The following is a 20,887-nucleotide window of genomic DNA, read 5'->3' on the forward strand; positions in this document are numbered from 1 at the left end:
ATGGGGGGGGGGATTGTATTTGTTGAATGCAAAAGAGCTGAATTCTTTGGGGCATGCCCCACAAAAGGCCCTTTTAAGGGCTGGTAAGGTAAAGAGCTTTGAAATTTGTTGAATTTAGAATAGGGCAGGGAATTTTTTTTATTTTGGGGGTTTATTATTTTATTAGGGGGCTTAGAATAGGTGTAATTAGCTTAAAAATCTTGTAATCTTTTTTTTATTTTTTGTAATTTAGTGTTTGTTTTTTTTTGTAATTTAGTTTAGTTAATTTAATTGTATTTTTAGATAGATGTTTGTAGTTTATTTAATTTATTGATAGTGTAGGTGTATTTATAACTTAGGTTAGGATTTATTTTACAGGTAATTGGGTAATTATTTTAACTAGGTAGATATTAAATAGTTAATAACTATTTAATATCTATTATACCTAGTTAAAATAATTAACTATTTACCTGTAAAATAAATATTAACCCTAACATAGCTACAATGTAATTATTAATTATATTGTAGCTATCTTAGGGTTTATTTTATAGGTAAGTATTTAGATTTAAATAGGAATATTTTAGTTTATAAATTAATTAGATTAATTTAATATAAATATAGTTAGGGGTGTTAGGGTTAGATAGAGTTAATATAGTTAATATAAATACTATAGTAACTATATTAACCCTAATATAATTAGGGTTAATATAGTTAATATATATAATGTAATACCTATATTAACTATAATATACTTAGGGTTAATATAGATAATATAGCTGGCGGCAGGGTAGGTAGATTAAATTAGGGGTTAATCATTGTAATAGAGATGGCGGCGGTGTAAGGGGCTTACATTAGGGGTTAATAATTTTAATATAGATGGCGGCGGTGTTAGGGGCTCACTTTAGGGGGTTATAGATATAATATAGCTGGCGGCGGGGTACGGGAGCGGCGGTTTAGGGGTTAATAGCTTTTTTATTGTTAGGCTAGTGAGGGGGGATAGCGGATAGAGGGTTAGACAGTGCGGGCTATGTTAGGGAGGCGTGTTAGACAGTGCGGGCTATGTTAGGGAGGCGTGTTAGACAGTGCGGGCTATGTTAGGGAGGCGTGTTAGACAGTGCGGGTGTTTTAAACTTTAGTCAGGTTTTATAGGCGCCGGCAGATTCTAACGTGCCGCAAGTCACTGGCGACGCCAGAAATTTGTACTTGCGCAGATTTCTGGACATCGCTGGTTTGTGAGACTTACGGCACGTTAGCATCTGACGGCGACTTATATGGGATGGCTCGAGTTGCGAGCTGAAACTGCGGGCGACGCCGGTTCCCTCGCTTGCGCCGCAAACTGCGATCGATATCGGATCGCGCCCCAGGACTACATAATATTAAAGATGAGTCCTAACTAGTGATCTGTAAAGTGGCATAACAACCTGCTAGTTCTGCTGCTAATACCTCTCCCAATGCAACCAAGTATTCTACTGGCCTCATCTTTCTCGTCCAGAGGACAATGTGATGAACCATATTTGGGCTCCTTTCTCTCAATGAATCCAAATACATTGTTTGTCAATCACTATGATTGCTACCTTCATTGTTTGGAATTTTTTGTGATGTTTCCATGCTGATCTTCTCAGCAATTCCCTTAAATTACTGGGGATCAGGTGGTTAAAAAAACGGCAACATTTGGGTTTCAAGGGCAGTCACTACTTCTTGTGCAACAGATATAGTAGTTACAGTGGAGGTCCAAGGCTGTTTGATAATATTTTTCATACATTCTTCAAGTATTATAAAATGGATGTTCAAGGCTCTGCTGAGTTTTGGTTGGAAGTTTTCCATGTTGAGCGCTATGAGGGGAGCTTAAAGTGAAGGTCAATTTTCATCAATGAGTGCCCGGTTTTTAAAAATACTTTTTAAAACAGGGGCACTTTCATTGATGAAAATTAACATTGCACTGGATTTTAAGAAATACTTACCTTTTTCTCCTGCAAAACCGGATCGCCGATCTCAGCCTCAGTTCCTCTGTAGTGACGTCAGAAATGACAAAAACCGGCTTCCTCCAATCATGGATTGCACCCCAGAGCGTCCAGCTCGTGATGCCTGGCTGTGATTGGAGGAAGCCAGTTTCGTCATTGCTGTTGTCTACAGCAGGAAGAAGAAGGAGGGAGATCGTCGATCCGGCTTTGCAGAAGTAAAAGGTAAGTATTTCTTAAAATCCAGTGCAATGTTAATTTTCATCAATGAAAGTGCCCCTGATTTTAAAAGTATTTTTAAAAACCGGGCACTCATTGATGAAAATTGACCTTCACTTTAAGGTGGAAATTAATTTTAGCTTAGTTATTTCCATATCTTGGCTCTTGCCCTTAAATGGAAATGAAATCCAAAATATTTCATTCATGATTCAGGTAGAGCATACATTTTCAAATGTGCTTCTATTATCAGTTTTGCTTCATTCTCTTTGTATCCTTTCTTAAAGGAGTAGCAATGCACTACTGGGAGCTAGCTGAACACACATGTAAGCCAATTACAAGAATAAAATATGTGCAACCATTAATCAGCAGCTAGCTCTCAGCTGTTGAGCCTACCTAGGTATGTTTTTATAACATAGGATGCCAAGAGAACTAAGCAAATTAGATACAAGAAGTAAATTGGAAAGTTGTTCAAAATTGTATGCTATATCTGAATCACAAAAGAAAAATGTTGGGTTTCATGTCCCTTTAACTAGTGCTTACCAATATATTCTTCATAGCTTGTGCTACATATAGATAGCTAAGCTCAGGAGGAAAATTAAAGTGGGAACTTAAATACAGAAGAGAAGCTTGAGGCTTTGGGTTTCCTGACCAGTTCAGTTTATCAGAAACCATTTTCTGTGGTGAGCGCTACTTATCTACAGGAGCAAGATGTGGAAATAAAAAAGGTTTGATTTTTCTTTTCATTATTCACTCAAAATTAGATTTCTTGTCTTTAGAATGTGACCATTGAGTGGTCTCTTATCCCCTCTCTCTTAAAGGGACAGTTAAAGGTAAATGAAACCCACATTTTTTTCTTTTATGATTCTGATAGAGAATACAATTTTAAACAACTTTCCAATTTACTTCAATTATTTATTTTGCTTCCTTCTCTTGTAATTCTTTGCTGAAAGGTTTATCTATGAAAGCTCAGGAGCAGCAAAGAACCTGTGTTCTAGCTGCTGATTGGTGGATTCATATATATACCGATTGTCATTGGCTCACACATGTGTTCAGTCAGCAACCAGTAGTGCATTGTTGCTCATTTAACAAAGCATACCAAGAGAACAAAGAAAAATAGTTAATAGGAGTAAATTAGAAAATTTCTTAAAATTGCATGCTCTATCTGAATCATGAAAGAAAAAAATTGGATTTCATATCCCTTTAAGTCCAAATTAATACAAGTTTCAAAAGAGGACACGCAATATACTGAAACTAATTAAAATATAGATTCAGAGACCTAATTAAATATAGTGACTAAAAGTGAGTAAAGACTTTTAAAAAACTCTAGTCTATTTGGATGAATACTGATAATATCCAAACTAGAGAAGCTAAACAGTATCTAGCAATAGCAAGAGAGTATGCACAGAGCGTGGAACCAAACTCGTAAGAAACCTAAAATATCCCCCACATTTAAGAAAAAAACAGCTAAAAATACAAAGATAAGATTTAGGGGCGCCCAGGGGCTAAAGGTATAATAGGTACATGTATTAATGTCGCATATAATAAATGTGAAATTTAAACCTGAATAAACCTAGGAGTAACACAGTGGATAATATTTTAAAAGTGTTAAAAAATGTTCAGAAAAAATATTCAGAAAATCATGTTAAAGTAAATTACTGAAGTAAAAAATAACAACAATTTATTGCATTATATTACGGTACTCAAATATTAAAAATCGGACGTCTCCGTTATAAAATTACAGTGTAAAAAAAACAACTAAAATGGAAAGAAAAATTGCCACCACTGACATGCTTTTCTGAATATTTTTTTTCTGAATTTTTTTTAACACTTTTAAAATATTATCCACTGTGTTACTGTGTTACGCCCTAGGTTTATTCAGGTTTAAATTTCACATTTATTATATGTGACATTAATACATGTACCTAGAAGCTAAACAGTACACAGCAGCACTAACAGGAATATATTTCATGTAAAGTGTAGTGTAGTTTAGCAATCTATAAAACTGAAAGAGCTGACATTTCACCCTTTAAAGGGCCATACTACCCAAATGTTTAAACACTTTAAAGTGCTGCAGCATAGCTGTAAAAAGCTGACTAGAAAATATCACCTGAACATCTCTATGTAAAAAAGAAAGATATTTTACCTCAAAAGTTCCTCAGTAGCCTCCTCCCATTGTAAAGGATTTCTAAGCAGCATTTTAGTGTGTCTGTCCTGGGACAGCTGAAAGGATGAGCCTTGTGAACTCTCATATTTTTTCACCAATCAGGTAAAGGAAGCTTACTATGAAATCTCATGAGAGTTAAGTCAAATCTCATGAGATCACAGTAAGAGTTCATGACCTCAGCACTGCTGATGCTGATTGGCTGCTGTTCATTTCTTCATTTTTTTTTATTTTTTTTTACCTTCAGCTGGGAGCAGCTGAGTATAACTTTTTACACAGAACTTACTCTGCTGAGCTGAGGAAATTGTGAGGTAAAATATCTTCCTTTTTTACATAGAGATGCTCAGGTGATATTTTCCTGTCAGCTTTTTATAGTTATACTACATCAGTTTCAAGTGATTTAGCATATGAGTATTATGTCCCTTTAAAGAACTTGCTGATAAGCATTTATCTAAACCTTTCTAGAGAAATTGCAGAAATCTAGGAATTCTGAAGGAAGACCAACCCAAATTTCTCTCATCACACCAAGAAAAATACATCTTCCATATTTTATGGTATATATTTTGGTTAACAGATTTATTAGCTTGAACAAGAGTATCAAGTACCAAATCCAAAAAACCTCTCTGGGAAAGAATTAACTGTTCAATCTCCAAGCCATTCAATTGAAAGATTGGAGATTTTGATGAAGAAAAAAAAAATCCTTGAAACAACAAATCTTGACGAAGAAGTAGATGCCATGACAAGAGCATTTGGCATTTGAACCAGATCTGCATACTAGGTTCTGGATGGCAACCTGAAGCAATCAGAATAGCTGATGTGCCTTCCTGCTTGAGTTGAGCTATGAGTCTCGGAAGGACAAATGGAGGAAACAAATACACTGGTTGAAAAAGCCAAGGAACTGCAAGAGAATCTATGGTCTCTGCCTGAGGATCTGTGGATCTTGCCCCATATCTCAGAAGTGTGGGGTTCAGACAAGAAAATACAAAAGTCCAAAGAAAAGGCAGCACCACCAAGATTATCATCAAACTTCTATTATTCGTTCAGCTTGGAGCAGGTACAAAACAGCAGGACTACGTTTCGGGTTCTTAACCCTTAGACGAGAAGCCATTAACTCTATGTCTAGCAGACCCCAAGACATATTAAGTGGTAGAATATTTCCTGACTGAGAGACCACTCAACAAATGAAGGGACTCACAATTTAAATAATCTGCTTCCAAATGACTGACTCCTGTAATGTGAATTGCAGTGTGTGTGCATTGATTGGTTTCTGCCCAGTATAGAATCGGAGATTCTTCCTTCATTGCTAAAGGACTTGGAGTGCCCCGTTGAAGATTTATGTAGGTTACCGCTGTGATTTCTCCAACATTGGTGTGTCCGGTCCACGGCGTCATCCTTACTTGTGGGAATATCTCTTCCCCAACAGGAAATGGCAAAGAGTCCCAGCAAAGCTGGCCATATAGTCCCTCCTAGGCTCCGCCCACCCCAGTCATTCTCTTTGCCGTTGCACAGGCAACATCTCCACGGAGATGGTTAAGAGTATGTGGTGTTTAGTTGTAGTTTTTTATTCTACTATCAAGAGTTTGTTATTTTAAAATAGTGCTGGTATGTACTATTTACTCTGAAACAGAAAGAGATGAAGAATTCTGTTTGTGAGAGGAAGATGATTTTAGCAGACAGTAACTAAAATCCTTTGCTGTTTCCACATAGGACTGTTGAGATGAAGTAACTTCAGTTGGGGGAAACAGTTAGCAGACTTTTCTGCTTAAGGTATGACTAGCCATATTTCTAACAAGACTGTGTAATGCTGGAAGGCTGTAATTTCCCCTCATGGGGACCGGTAAGCCATTTTCTTAGTCTCAAGCAGAATAAAGGGCTTAATATGGGCTATAAAACTGGTAGACACTTTTATGGGCAAAATCGATTGCTTTATTTGGGCATTTTATACATGTTTATGCTGGTATTTCACATTTATAAACTTGGGGAACGTTTTTTAACGTCAGGCACTATGTTAGACACCTTTTCCAGTCAGGAAGGGCCTTCCCAGTTGTAGGCTGAGCCTCATTTTCGCGCCATTACTGCGCAGTTGTTTTTGAGAGCAAGACATGCAGATGCATGTGTGAGGACCTGAAAATAGTTGGAAAAGTTCCTAGAAGGCGTCATTTGGTATCATATTCCCCTCTGGGTTTGGTAGAGTCGCAGCAAAGGCTGTAGCTGGGACTGTAGAGGGGTTAAATCTGTAACCGGCTCCGGTTTCGTTATTTTAAGGGTTAAAGCTCTGAAAATTGGTGTGCAATACTTTTAATGCTTTAAGACACTGTGGTGAAATTTTGGTAACAATTCCTTCATATTTTTTCACATATTCAGTAATAAAGTGTGCTCTGTTTAAAATTTAAAGAGACAGTAACGGTTTTGATTTAAAACGGTTTTTGTGTTTTACTGACAAGTTTAAGCCTGTTTAACATGTCTGTGCCTTCAGATAAGCTATGTTCTATATGTATGAAAGTCAATGTGTCTCCCCCATCTAAATTATGTGATAATTGTGCTAAAGCGTCCAAACACAGTAAGGACAGTACTGTCACAGATAATGAAGTTGCCCAAGATGATTCATCAGATGAAGGGAGTAGACATGGTTCTACATCATCTCCTTCTGTGTCTACACCAGTTTTGCCCACGCAGGAGGCACCTAGTACTTCTAGCGCACCAATGCTTATTACCATGCAACAATTGACGGCTGTAATGGATAACTCCATAGCAAATATTTTATCCAAAATGCCTGCATATGAGAGAAAGCGCGATTGCTCTGTTTTAAATACTGAAGAGCAGGAGGGCGCTGATGATAATTGTTCTATCATACCCTCACACCAATCTGAAGGGGCCATGAGTTAGGTTTTGTCAGATGGGGAAATTTCAGATTCAGGAAAAATTTCCCAACAGGCTGAACCTGATGTTGTGACATTTAAATTTAAATTAGAACATCTTCGCGCACTGCTTAAGGAGGTGTTATCTACTCTGGATGATTGTGACAACCTGGTCATTCCAGAAAAATTATGCAAGATGGACAAGTTCCTAGAGGTTCCAGTGCACCCCGACGCTTTTCCTATACCCAAGCGGGTGGCGGACATAGTGAATAAGGAATGGGAGAAGCCCGGCATACCTTTTGTTCCCCCTCCTATATTTAAGAAATTATTTCCTATGGTCGACCCCAGAAAGGACTTATGGCAGACAGTCCCTAAGGTCGAGGGGGCAGTTTCTACTCTAAACAAGCGCACTACTATTCCTATCGAGGATAATTGTGCTTTCAAAGATCCTATGGATAAAAAATTGGAGGGTTTGCTTAAAAAGATTTTTATACAGCAAGGTTACCTTCTTCAACCCATTTCGTGCATTGTTCCTGTCACTACAGCAGCGTGGTTCTGGTTCGAGGAACTAGAAAAGTCGCTCAGTAGAGAGACTCCATATGAGGAGGTTATGGACAGAGTTCACGCACTTAAGTTGGCTAACTCTTTTATTTTAGATGCCGCTTTGAAAATAGCTAGATTAGCGGCGAAAAATTCAGGGTTTGCAATTGTGGCGCGCAGAGCGCTTTGGCTAAAGTCTTGGTCAGCGGATGTATCATCCAAGACAAAATTACTTAATATCCCCTTCAAGGGTAAAACTCTCTTCGGGCCAGAATTGAAAGAGATTATCTCAGACATCACTGGGGGAAAGGGCCACGCCCTCCCACAAGATAGGCCTTTCAAAGCCAAGAATAAGTCTAATTTTCGTTCCTTTCGTAATTTCAGGAACGGACCGGGCTCTAATTCTGCATCCTCTAAACAAGAGGGTAATACCTCACAGACCAAACCAGCCTGGAAACCGATGCAAGGCTGGAACAAGGGTAAGCAGGCCAAGAAGCCTGCCGCTGCTAACAAAACAGCATGAAGGAGTAGCCCCCGATCCGGGACCGGATCTAGTGGGGGGCAGACTCTCTCTCTTTGCTCAGGCTTGGGCAAGAGATGTTCAGGATCCCTGGGCGCTAGAAATAGTTTCTCAGGGTTATCTTCTGGAATTCAAGGAACTACCCCCAAGGGGAAGGTTCCACATGTCTCACTTATCCTCAAACCAAATAAAGAGACAGGCATTCTTACATTGTGTAGAAGACCTGTTAAAGATGGGAGTGATACACCCAGTTCCAACGGCGGAACAAGGAATGGGATTTTACTCAAATCTGTTTGTGGTTCCCAAAAAAGAGGGAACTTTCAGACCAATCCTGGATCTAAAGATCCTAAACAAATTTCTCAGAGTACCATCGTTCAAGATGGAAACCATTAGAACGATTCTACCCACAATTCAGGAAGGTCAATTTATGACTACCGTGGATCTAAAGGATGCGTATCTACATATCCCTATCCACAAGGAACATCATCAGTTCCTAAGGTTCGCCTTTCTGGACAAACATTACCAGTTTGTGGCCCTCCCACTGCTCCAAGGATTTTCACAAAGGTACTCTGATCCCTTCTAGCGGTTCTAAGACCAAGGGGCATTGCAGTAGTACCGTACTTTGACGACATTCTAGTACAAGCGTTGTCTCTTTCAAAGGCAAAGGCTCACTCAGACATCGTTCTGGCCTTTCTCAGATCTCACGGATGGAAGGTGAACATAGGAAAAAGTTCCCTGTCTCCGTCGACAAGAGTTCCCTTCTTGGGAACAATAATAGATTCCTTAGAAATGAGGATTTTCTTGACAGATGTCAGAAAGTCAAAACTTCTAAACGCTTGTCAAGCTCTTCATTCTATTCCTCGTCCTTCCGTAGCTCAGTGCATGGAAGTAGTAGGATTGATGGTTACAGCAATGGACATAGTTCCTTTTGCGCAAATTCATCTAAGACCATTACAACTGTGCATGCTGAAACAGTGGAATGGGGATTATACAGACTTGTCTCCAGTGATTCAAGTAGATCAGAAGACCAGAGACTCACTCCGTTGGTGGCTAACCCAGGATCACCTGTCCCAGGGAATGAGCTTCCACAGTCCAGAGTGGGTCATCGTCACGACCGACGCCAGCCTAGTGGGCTGGGGCGCGGTCTGGGAATCCCTGAAAGCTCAGGGACTGTGGTCTCGGGAAGAGTCTCTTCTCCCGATAAACATTCTGGAACTAAGAGCGATATTCAATGCTCTCAAGGCTTGGCCTCAGCTAGCAAAGGCCAGATTCATAAGATTCCAATCAGACAACATGACGACTGTTGCGTATCTCAATCATCAGGGGGGAACAAGGAGTTCTCTGGCGATGAAAGAAGTGACCAAAAGTGACCAGGTGTGGAAAACTGGGAAGCGGATTATTTGAGTCGTCAGACATTCCATCCGGGGGAGTGGGAACTCCACCCGGAGATCTTTGCCCAGTTGACGCAACTATGGGGCATTCCAGATATGGATCTGATGGCGTCCCGTCAGAACTTCAAGGTTCCTTGCTACGGGTCCAGATCCAGAGATCCCAAGGCGACTCTAGTGGATGCACTAGTAGCGCCTTGGACCTTCAACCTAGCTTATGTGTTTCCACCGTTTCCTCTCATTCCCAGGCTGGTAGCCAGGATCAAACAGGAGAGGGCCTCGGTGATCTTGATAGCTCCTGCGTGGCCACGCAGGACTTGGTATGCAGACCTGGTGAATATGTCTTCGGTTCCACCATGGAAGCTACCTTTGAGACAGGACCTTCTTGTTCAGGGTCCATTCGAACATCCAAATCTGGTCTCCCTCCAGCTGACGGCTTGGAGATTGAACGCTTGATTCTATCAAAGCGTGGGTTTTCAGATTCCGTGATAGATACTCTGGTTCAAGCCAGAAAACCGGTAACTAGAAAGATTTACCATAAAATATGGAAAAGATATATCTGCTGGTGTGAATCCAAGGGATTCCCATGGAATAAGATAAAGATTCCTAGGATTCTTTCCTTTCTACAAGAAGGTTTGGATAAAGGATTATCTGCAAGTTCTCTAAAGGGACAGATTTCTGCTTTATCTGTCCTACTGCACAAACGACTGGCAGTTGTGCCATATGTTCAAGCATTTGTTCAGGCTTTGGTTCGGATCAAGCCTGTTTACAGACCTTTGACTCCTCCCTGGAGTTTAAATCTAGTTCTTTCAGTTCTTCAAGGGGTTCCGTTTGAACCTTTACATTCCGTAGATATTAAGTTGTTATCTTGGAAAGTTTTGTTTTTGGTTGCTATTTCTTCTGCTAGAAGAGTTTCTGAGTTATCTGCTCTACAATGTACTCCACCCTATCTGGTGTTCCATTCCGATAAGGTTGTTTTGCGTACTAAGCCTGGTTTTCTACCAAAGGTTGTTTCCAACAAAAATATTAATCAAGAGATAGTTGTACCTTCTTTGTGTCCGAATCCAGTTTCAAAGAAGGAACGTTTGCTATACAATTTAGATGTAGTCCGTGCTCTAAAATTCTACTTAGAAGCTACGAAAGACTTCAGACAAACTTCTTCTCTGTTTGTCGTCTATTCTGGTAAAAGGAGAGGTCAAAAAGCAACTTCTACCTCTCTTTCTTTTTGGCTTAAAAGCATCATCCGATTGGCTTATGAGACTGCCGGACGGCAGCCTCCTGAAAGAATCACAGCTCACTCCACTAGGGCTGTAGCTTCCACATGGGCCTTCAAGAACGAGGCTTTTGTTGATCAGATATGTAAGGCAGCGACTTGGTCGTCACTGCACACTTTTGCCAAATTTTACAAATTTGATACTTTTGCTTCTTCGGAGGCTATTTTGGGAGAAAGGTTTTGCAAGCCGTGGTGCCTTCCGTTTAGGTGACCTGATTTGCTCCCTCCCTTCATCCGTGTCCTAAAGCTTTGGTATTGGTTCCCACAAGTAAGGATGACGCCGTGGACCGGACACACCAATGTTGGAGAAAACAGAATTTATGCTTACCTGATAAATTACTTTCTCCAACGGTGTGTCCGGTCCACGGCCCGCCCTGGTTTTTTAATCAGGTCCGATGAATTATTTTCTCTAACTACAGTCACCACGACACCCTATGGTTTCTCCTATTTTTTCCTCCTGTCCGTCGGTCGAATGACTGGGGTGGGCGGAGCCTAGGAGGGACTATATGGCCAGCTTTGCTGGGACTCTTTGCCATTTCCTGTTGGGGAAGAGATATTCCCACAAGTAAGGATGACGCCGTGGACCGGACACACCGTTGGAGAAAGTAATTTATCAGGTAAGCATAAATTCTGTTATTGTTTGTTTACTGATTTGGGGTTCTCTTCCAGAGAAGAAAAAGAAGAGCAAATAAACAATGTCCCAAAGCTTATCACCTATAGTGAAACAGTTGCAATAATTAAATCTTGGTTTGCAGAATATATACACCCTCCTAGTGACACGCTGTCACACTGCAAATTGTTTTCAGTAACACAGGCTGCTGTACACAAAAATGGCTGTTGCCTACTGAGTGGATGACCAATCTAGTGCACAACTTAACAGCGGGGCAGGAAAACAATGTTATTTCTGGACGGAGTTGCTCTGTGTTACCAAACGGCCAAAGTTAAAACAGGCAAATATTTCCTCAGTTTGTCCCCTATAACCTGTCCAGTCAGTCCACATAGGGATCCTCTTAAAGGGACATGAAACTAATTTTTCTTTTTTTCACGATTCAGATAGAGAATACAATTTAAAAATAATTTCCAATTTACTTCTATTATCAAATTAGCTTCATTCTCATGTTATTCTTTGTTTAAGAGATATCTAGATTGGTAGTGGAGTACTACATGACAGAAAATACTGCTGCCATCTAGTGTTCTTGCTAATGTATTACATTGTTGAAAAAAATGCTGCCATATAATGCTGCAGACACGTGCACGCTCCTGAACTTGCCTTCCTGCTTTTAAACAAAGGATAAGAAGAAAATGAAGAAAACTTGATAATAGAAGTAAATTAGAAAGTTGTTTACATACATAAACTGTGCACAAACATAAATACATGCATAAACTGTGCATAAACCTTCAGTCTCTATACTCTCTGTGCTTACCTGTGACCCAGAGCATTCAAGAACCCTGTACCTACTAATAGCCAGTGGGCTATGGGAGTATGCAAACTTACCTGACAGACACCCACTCCACTGAGCTTAACCAGCTGCAGAAATTTTTTCTTTCATGATTCAGATAGAGAGGCCCATTTATCAAGTTCCGTACGGAGCTTGAGGGCCCGTGTTTCTGGCGAGTCTTCAGAATCTATAAAGACCGCTGCTCCATAACCCTGTCCGCCTGCTCTGATGAGGCGGACAGGAATCGCCACAATTCAACCCGATCGAGTACGATCGGGTTGATTGACACCTCCCTGCAGGTGGCCCATTGGCCTCGAGTCTGCAGGGGGCGGCGTTGCACCAGCAGCTCTTGTGAGATGCTGGTGCAATGCTGAATACGGAGAGCGTATTGCTCTCCGCATTCAGCGATGTCTGTCGGACCTGATCCGCACTGTCGGATCAGGTCCGACAGACATTTTTAATAACTTTCCAATTTACTTCTATTATTCAATTTGCTTCCTTCTTTTGTTATCCTTTTCTGAAAGCTCAGAGCAGCAAAGAACCTATGTTCTAGCTGTTGTTTGGTTGCTGCATATATATATATATATATATATTTATCGATTGTGATTGGCTCACCCATGTGTTCATTTAGAAACCATTAGTTCATTGCTGCCCCTTCAACAAATGATACCAAGAGAATGAAAGAGATTAGATAATAGACGTAAATTAGAAAGTTGTTTAAAATTGTTTTCTCTGTCTGAATCATGAAATAATTGTTTGGGGTTTCATGTCCCTTTAAAGCTCTTGGTGTGTTGTGTATCTATGGCTCCTCCTGGTGGGCAGGTGTGGAATCCCACATGTATGGACTCTTGGACACTCACCGCTTAGAAAATGTGTGCATTGTCTTATCCATTGAAGTTTAAAGGGACACTGAACCCAAATTTTTTTCTTTCGTGATTCAGATAGAGCATGAAATTTTAAGCAACTTTCTAATTTACTCCTATTATCAAATTTTCTTCATTCTCTTGGTATCTTTATTTGAAATGCAAGAATGTAAGTTTAGATGCCGACCCATTTTTGGTGAACAACCTAAGTTGTTCTTGCTGATTGGTGGATAAATTCATCCACCAATAAAAAAGTGCTGTCCAGAGTCTGAACAAAAAAAAAAGCTTAGATGCTTATAAATCTTTTTCAAATAAAGATAGCAAGAGAACGAAGAAAAATTGATACTAGGAGTAAATTAAAATTGCATGCTCTATATGAATCACAAAAGAAAAAAAATTGGGTTCAGTGTCCCTTTAATTTTTGACTTTACTGTTCCTTTAATGTAACTGTATATGCTTTTTACCTAAGCCCCCTATTATTTCATCCTTTTTACATATAATCTCACTTTAACACTTTTTCAAACAACAATCATAATGCAGTCCACAGACTGCATAGAATATAAATACATATACAGTAGCTGGACATATAGCTTCTTCATGAATATTTAAGTATTGTTACCTTCTTTTTTTTTTTTCTCAAATCTCCCAGATTGCTGGAACACTGCAGGAAGCACAAGTATCTCTCTAGTTCTGGGGAAGTGTTCACAGTCTTGGTGAGCAGCTTGTTGGAAAATCTCTTAGACTACCGTACACTAGCGAACGACGAGAGTGAGGAAAACCGAATGAGCTGCACTGTCAATCTTCTGGTAATTTTTTTTAAAAATTATAAATATATATATATGAATGGGGGGGGGGGGGTTATGTCTGTCTGCACAGCAAATGATTCATGTAATAATTATAAAAGTGTGTGTTTATTTCCAGAATTACATTGAACACAATGTCTGTCCGACATGATCCGATCAGCGGATCATGTCCGACAGACATCGCTGAATGTGGAGAGCATTGCAACGCCGCCCCCTGCAGATTCGCGGACAATCGGCCGCTAGCAGGGGTGTCAATCAACCCGATCGTATTGGATCGGGTTGATTTCCCGCGATGTCTGTCCGCCTCCTCAGAGCAGGCGGACAGGTTATGGAGCCACAGTCTTTAGACCGCTGCTTCATAACTGGTGTTTCTGGCGAGTCTGAAGGCTCGCCAGAAACACGGCCCTTCAAGCTCCATACGGAGATTGATAAATGGGCCCCAATGCGTGCTTTTGCATTTTGCTCTTCAAATTATTTTTCAGAATTGTCAGCTAGCCATTCATAAGCTTATATAATACATTTTATTTTTAGTGAGAGCTTTACCGTGCATGTGCACATGAAGCATATCTAAATATGCTTAAATCACCCATCTTTTTAACAGTGCATCTGCTCAGGAAGGCAGCAGTGGCTTCTATTCTGTAAATTGACTTATCAGCAAGGCAATGCAAGGAGCTGCTGTCTATCTGAGCAGATGCTCTGTTTAAAATTCTGGTACATAGGGTATATCCAGATATGTTTCATGTCCACATGCACAGCAAAAACTCTCAGTACAAACAGTGCTAACTTTTATTAGAATCTTTTTTGCTAGCACAAGACGGTTGGATATTTAGTTTTATTTGTTAAAGAATTTTATTCACTCAAGTGTCTTAAAGGGACATGAAAACCAAAATTTTTCTTTCATGATTCCGACAGAGCATTTGATTTTTAAAACGTTTCCAATTTACTTCTATCAAATTTGCTTCACTCTCGTGTTATCCTTTGTTGAAGAGATACCTAGATAGGTAGCGTGCACATGCCTGGAGCACTCTTGCTAATGAATAACATTCTTGCAAAACTTCTGCTATATAGTGCTGCAGACACGTGCACGCTCCTGAGCTTACCTTTCTGCTTTTTCAACAATGGATACCAAGGAAACAAATGCAATTTAATAATAGAAGTTGGGTGGAAAGTTGTTTAAAATTGTCTGTTCTATTTGAATAATGAAAGAAATTGTTGGGTTTCATGTCCCTTTAACTGGGCATTGAGTGACTAGTCTTGAGAAAGTACAGGTATATGGTCTGAGATGTACAGATATTTTTAGTATATATTGTTCTTTTATAAAGGCTTGTTAGTAACTATGTAGTTTCTCTATTTGTGCTAATACGCAGACTCTGCACATAAATACGCTCTTAACATCCAATTGTGCTTTTCTCTTTTTCTGCAGAATTTTTACAAAGAGAAGAAGAGAGAAGATATTTATATTAGGTGAGTAAGAGCAATGCTTTGTGAGCCGGCCAGATAGCTCAGCATGCTAAGGCACTGTGACTGAGCTCTGTAGTAACCCAAGGGTTGCAGGTTTGATCCTCAGCGAGGTCTACTCAGCCTTTCATCCTTCCGGGCTTGAGACTCTTACGGGTGATTAGCTCCGCTTTACAAGTACCCAATACATAAATACATACATACAATGCTTTGCTTGCTTATTAAAGGGAAAAAACACTGTCTTCCTTCTAGAATTACTAAAATACAAAAGGATTGTCCAGTTATAAGAATTAAAGGGATACTAAACCCACATTTTTTTTAGTTTAATGAATCAGATAGAGCAGGCAATTTCAAGCAACTTTCTAATTTACTTCTTTTATCAATGTTTCTTCGTTCTCTTGCTATCTTTATTTAAAAAGCAGGAATGTAAAGCGTAGGAGCCGACCCATTTTAGGTTTTAGCACCCTGGAAAGTGCTTGCTGATTGGTGGCTACATTTAACCACCAATAAACAAGCGTAACCCAGGTTCTGAACCAAAAATGGTCCGGCTCCTAAGCTTTATATTCCTGCTTTTTAAATAAAGATAGCAAGAAAACGAAGAAAAATTGATAATAGAAGTAAATTTGAAAGTTGCTTAAAATTGCCAGCTCTATCTGAAACATTGAAGAAAACATTTGGGTTTAGTGTTCCTTTAAAGAGACAGTAAAGTCAAAATTCATTTTTCAAGATTCAGATACAGCATGCAATTGTAAACTGCTTTCCAGTTTACTTATATGATCTACTTTGCATTGTTCTCTATGTTGAAAAGCATACTTAGGTATGCCTAAGGAGTAGCAATGCACTACTGGGAGCTAGCTGCTGCTTAGTGGCTGTACATATAGGCCTTTGTTCAACTAGCTCCCAGTAGTGCATTGCTGCTCCTTTAAATGATACCAAGAGAATGATGCAAATTTGATAGTAGAAGTAAATTGGAAAGTTATTTCAAATTGCAGGCTCTATTTGAATCATGAAAGAAAAAAATTTGTGTTTCATGTCCCTTTAAATCCACAGTGCTTATCCTGTGACATAAAAGCCAAAATGTTTCTTTCTTGGTTCAGATAGAACTTACAGTTTTAAACATCTTTCTAATTTACTTCTTTTTCAAATGTTCTTCGTTCTCTTGGTATCTCTTGTTGAAAAGTATGGACATACGCTCAGGAGCATGCACGTTTCTAAAGCACTATATAGCAGCAGTTCTGCAAGAATATTATCCATTTACAAGAGCACTAGATCGCAGCACTATTTCCTGTCATGTAGCGCTCTAGACACCTACCTAGGTATCTCTTCAACAAAGAATATCATGGTAATGAAGCAAATTTGATAATAGAAGTAAATTGAGATCTTTTTAAAATTGAAAACCAGTGGCCTAGATCAATACCTTGGGATGTCTACTTTAAAAACATATATAGTTTTCATAGGCAAATAAAAAAAAAAAGGCTCTATTTCTGTTTAAACGAAGTGATAGCAAAAATGCTAAAAATGATCTCGTACTCAGGGCAAGTTTTTCTCTAAAATTCCTGGTAGTTTAGTGGTTAAAGGTTTGTGAAAATATTTTTTTTCCTGTCGCATCTAAAAAATGGTATTATAAATATATTAGATTGTTGCGTTTTGTGCAAACAAACATTCTTTTAATAAGGAAAAAAAAACTTTGTTTTTATTGTCCATTAGTGGAGCTGTGGGAGGTTTTCTTACCAGCCAATAAACTTCTATCCCATGAGATTCTGTTGCACAAACGGTGCTCTGACAAAATGCAGACGGACATTTGGCAGACAACATTCTGTCAGACAGACATTTGGCCAATGGACAGAATGCCGAAGCATGTTCCGATTTCGGCCGAGGGCAGATACGCTCCAGAGTGCTCTGTTCTAATCAGAGCCTCGGGCGCCGCAACTGCCATTGGGAACCTTACCATGGGTCCCAGCCTGCACGTCTTGTAATTCTCTGTCTGGGAAATTATCTATCTATCTATTTATCTATCTATCTATGAAATCTATCAAATCTATCTATCCAATCTATCAAATTTATCTACTGCATCTATTTATCTATCTAATCTATGTATCTATCTATCAAATCTATCTATCTATATATTTCGTGGCCGGACTGTTATCTGACAGCCACTTATGTGTCGGCCAAATGTCCGTCTGCCAAATGTCCATCGGCTAAAAGTCCGGCCACGTGCACAAACATGTATACATGTAAGCTTCAACATCAATATAAACCGCTTAACCTAAATCAATATATATTTAACCTGTTTAAATAATGCTTGTCCATATTTAAATGTCTATAAGTTCAATATCTGTAGTTACACGAGTAATTAATTGCTTGGTACTCTGCACACTAAACTTGAAGACATTTTTGTCACCAAGTAATGCAAAATATAGCATACTCTTATTAAATACTTCATGTTATTGTTGTCTTTACAAGCATTTCTGCTCCTAAGCTGGACACAACTGGTGATCCAATAAGGAACAGCAGCTACATGTAAGCTGTCAGTCACCAGCTGTTTCCTACTTGGGAGCTGTAGTGCTTGTGGCTTTTGAAAGGGACTTTAACCCTTGCAAAGGGGTTAAATAAACACATAGGTGAACACATAACCAGCTAGAGTGATTAAGGCAGAAAATTATATACTGTAATGTATTAGGCACAGGGATCATCAATTGTGGTCCTCCAGAGGTTTTGGAACTACATTTCCCATGATGCTCAGCCAGCATTTTCAAACCCTCTGGAGGTCGACAACTGATGACCCCTGTTAGGGAATTTAATGTTTGCATTAGAATTTCCCTTTAAAAATGCATTTAAAGGGACATTTAAGTCAAAATCAAACATTCATGATTCAGATAAAGCATGTAATTTTAAACACCTTTCCAATTTGATTCTATTTTTTAATTTGATTCATTCTCTTGGTATCCTTTGTTGAAAAGGATACCTACATAGGCTAAGGAGAAGAAATACCATACTGGTAACTGTTGATTAGCTCCATGTAGAATTAAGTAAATTTAATAATAGAAGTAAATTAGAAAGTTGATTAAAATGATATGTTCTATCTGAATCATGAAATAGAACTTTTGGATTTTATGTCTCTAACTTTCCTACACAGATACCATATTTTACATATAAGGCAAACTTTTATATAATATATATTATCTATTATATATCTATTATATAATATTTTATCTAATTTTGTAGATTTTACTTTAATTTTCTAAGGAATATAAATTAATTTAATAGTTGTAGGGTGGAAAATACATAAGACAAAACAGAAAAGTAAGATATGATTGTCTTACTTACAATTTTGAGTTTAAAGAGACATTCAACTCCAAAACGGTTATTGTTTAAAAAGATAGATAACACCTTTTATTACCCATTCCTTAGTTTTGTATAACCAACCGGTTGTTAATATACTTCTAAGCCTCTTCTGACCGCCCCCTGATTACATGACTTTTTATTTATTATCTATTGACTTGCATTTTAGCCAATTAGTGCAGTGTCCTGCACAACTCCACGGGAGAGAGCACAATGCTATCTATATGACACACATGAACTAGCAGTCTCCTGTTGTGAAAAGCAAATAAAAAAGCATGTGATAAGAGGCTGTCTGTAGTGGCTTAGAAACAGGCAGAAGTTTAGAGGTTTAAACGTTATAAAGTATATTAATATTACAATGTTGGTTTGTTATCTATCTTTTTAAGCAATAACAATTTTGGTGTTTACTGTACCTTTAAAATATATAAAATATGCTATAAACATCTGAGAACTAAGCTGCATCCCATCTTTCTTCTTCATCTTGCCTGCACATAACAAGCACTGCTTTTCTACAACGCAATGTTACTGAAATACTCAAGAGTTGTGGTTTTATTTTTATTTATTTTTACATGATGGTTAAAATCCACTGATATAACTCTCCAAATTCCACTACAGGAAAGCAGGTCACAGAATTGGTAATGAGGTATATGAGTAGCAAAAAATGAAATGTACACTAGTACTCAATAAATTGTGAGATTTAAAAGAACTAATGGTGCCATTACTTACTTTTTTTCAGGATTCATTCTTTTGAATTGTGAATGGTTATGGTTTAGCAGACTTGTAGTGTAAACAAGTTATACAATCCCAGCTATTTCTATACAAGTTTGGAAAATATAGCCTTTCTACCATTATTATAATGTAACACTGTTATATATTATGTATTTCAGTGCACTCATTGTTGGTAATATTGAATATCCCATTCTCAAAAAGAAAAAATTCTTATTTCTGCATGAAGAATTTCTAATAGAATGATTAGGTATAGTTGTGAACAAGATCCTTTTAATTGAAATAGATTTTTATTGAACTCTTGTTATATTACATTACATGGAACAAAGGAAATACAGAGCTCATTACCTTCCATGTAATTACCAAGCTGTCTAAAACTTTGAGGAGTACAAATATCTACCCCAAGTGTTCCAATTTTAATAATAACTTAAACAAATAACAAGCAAAATAAATATAACAAATAAACTAGTTCACTGTACGCCTTCATTCTCTTATTTATATTTAAGTATCTCCTAATAGATGTATTCTTATTAAATAACCACCAAGAATACTCGAGTATATTTTCTGACCATAAGTAAGCAGCGTCTCCTACCTCTCCTATAGAGGCAGGGATTTTTTCCCTATAGATTTACTCTAATCTTATATAGACTTGTGAACAAGATCATTTTAAAGGGACATAAAATTGCAAAAAGTCAGAACATTTTAATATTGTACTGTAGCTTACAAAAAACTATGGGCCCAATGAACAAAAGTTTGCAAGCAAAAATGTGAGAAACCATCTTTAGCCTAGCAGGGATAGTCTTGGTGCAATTATAAAAGAAAATGGGCTGTCCCTGCTAGTGAAGAGCCGTCTCCCGTAGAAATGAGAACTTACTGCTATGTAAAGGTTTTCAGAGGAGGACGAAGTGCACAAGGAGAACCTGGTATATGTTTAAACGTTAATATTAGGCCTAATACAAATTAATTAATTAGATAATTATGCTGGGATTTGAGAGACCATTTCATACACACACATGGGAAATAGAAGTACTGCCGAGCATTCTTAAAGAATCTCGCCAGCCCAGAGACCTTCACATCGTCAGGCCTTATGTGTTTATACCCAGCATATGGTTTACACACATATTTAAAGTCAGCTCTAGAGCAGCAAAGCACTACTGGGAGCTAGCTGAACACAGGTAAGCCAATGACAAGATACAGATGCAGGCAGCCACCAATAAACGGCTATCTCCTAGTAGTGCATTTCTGCTGTTGAGCATAGTTACATATGCTTTTCAACAAAAAATACTAATAAAACAAAGTACATTTGATAACAGAAGTGAATTTAAAAGGGTCTCAAATTGCTTTCTCTATCTGATTTATA

General features: G+C 38.4%; 1 protein-coding gene across 1 annotated transcript in view; it reads left to right on the top strand.

Moving 5' to 3' along the window:
* The window catches only part of DOCK5 (dedicator of cytokinesis 5), a 458,078-nt gene that overhangs the window by 314,605 nt on the left and 122,586 nt on the right, over positions 1-20,887 (top strand). The window contains exons 35-36 of the mRNA XM_053718116.1: positions 13,848-14,004; positions 15,425-15,465. Coding sequence (XP_053574091.1) covers positions 13,848-14,004; positions 15,425-15,465 — 198 coding nt within the window. The remainder of the gene's footprint in view (positions 1-13,847; positions 14,005-15,424; positions 15,466-20,887) is intronic.

The sequence above is a fragment of the Bombina bombina genome, chromosome 6 (genome assembly GCF_027579735.1).
Source record: "Bombina bombina isolate aBomBom1 chromosome 6, aBomBom1.pri, whole genome shotgun sequence".
Classification (NCBI taxonomy): domain Eukaryota; kingdom Metazoa; phylum Chordata; class Amphibia; order Anura; family Bombinatoridae; genus Bombina; species Bombina bombina.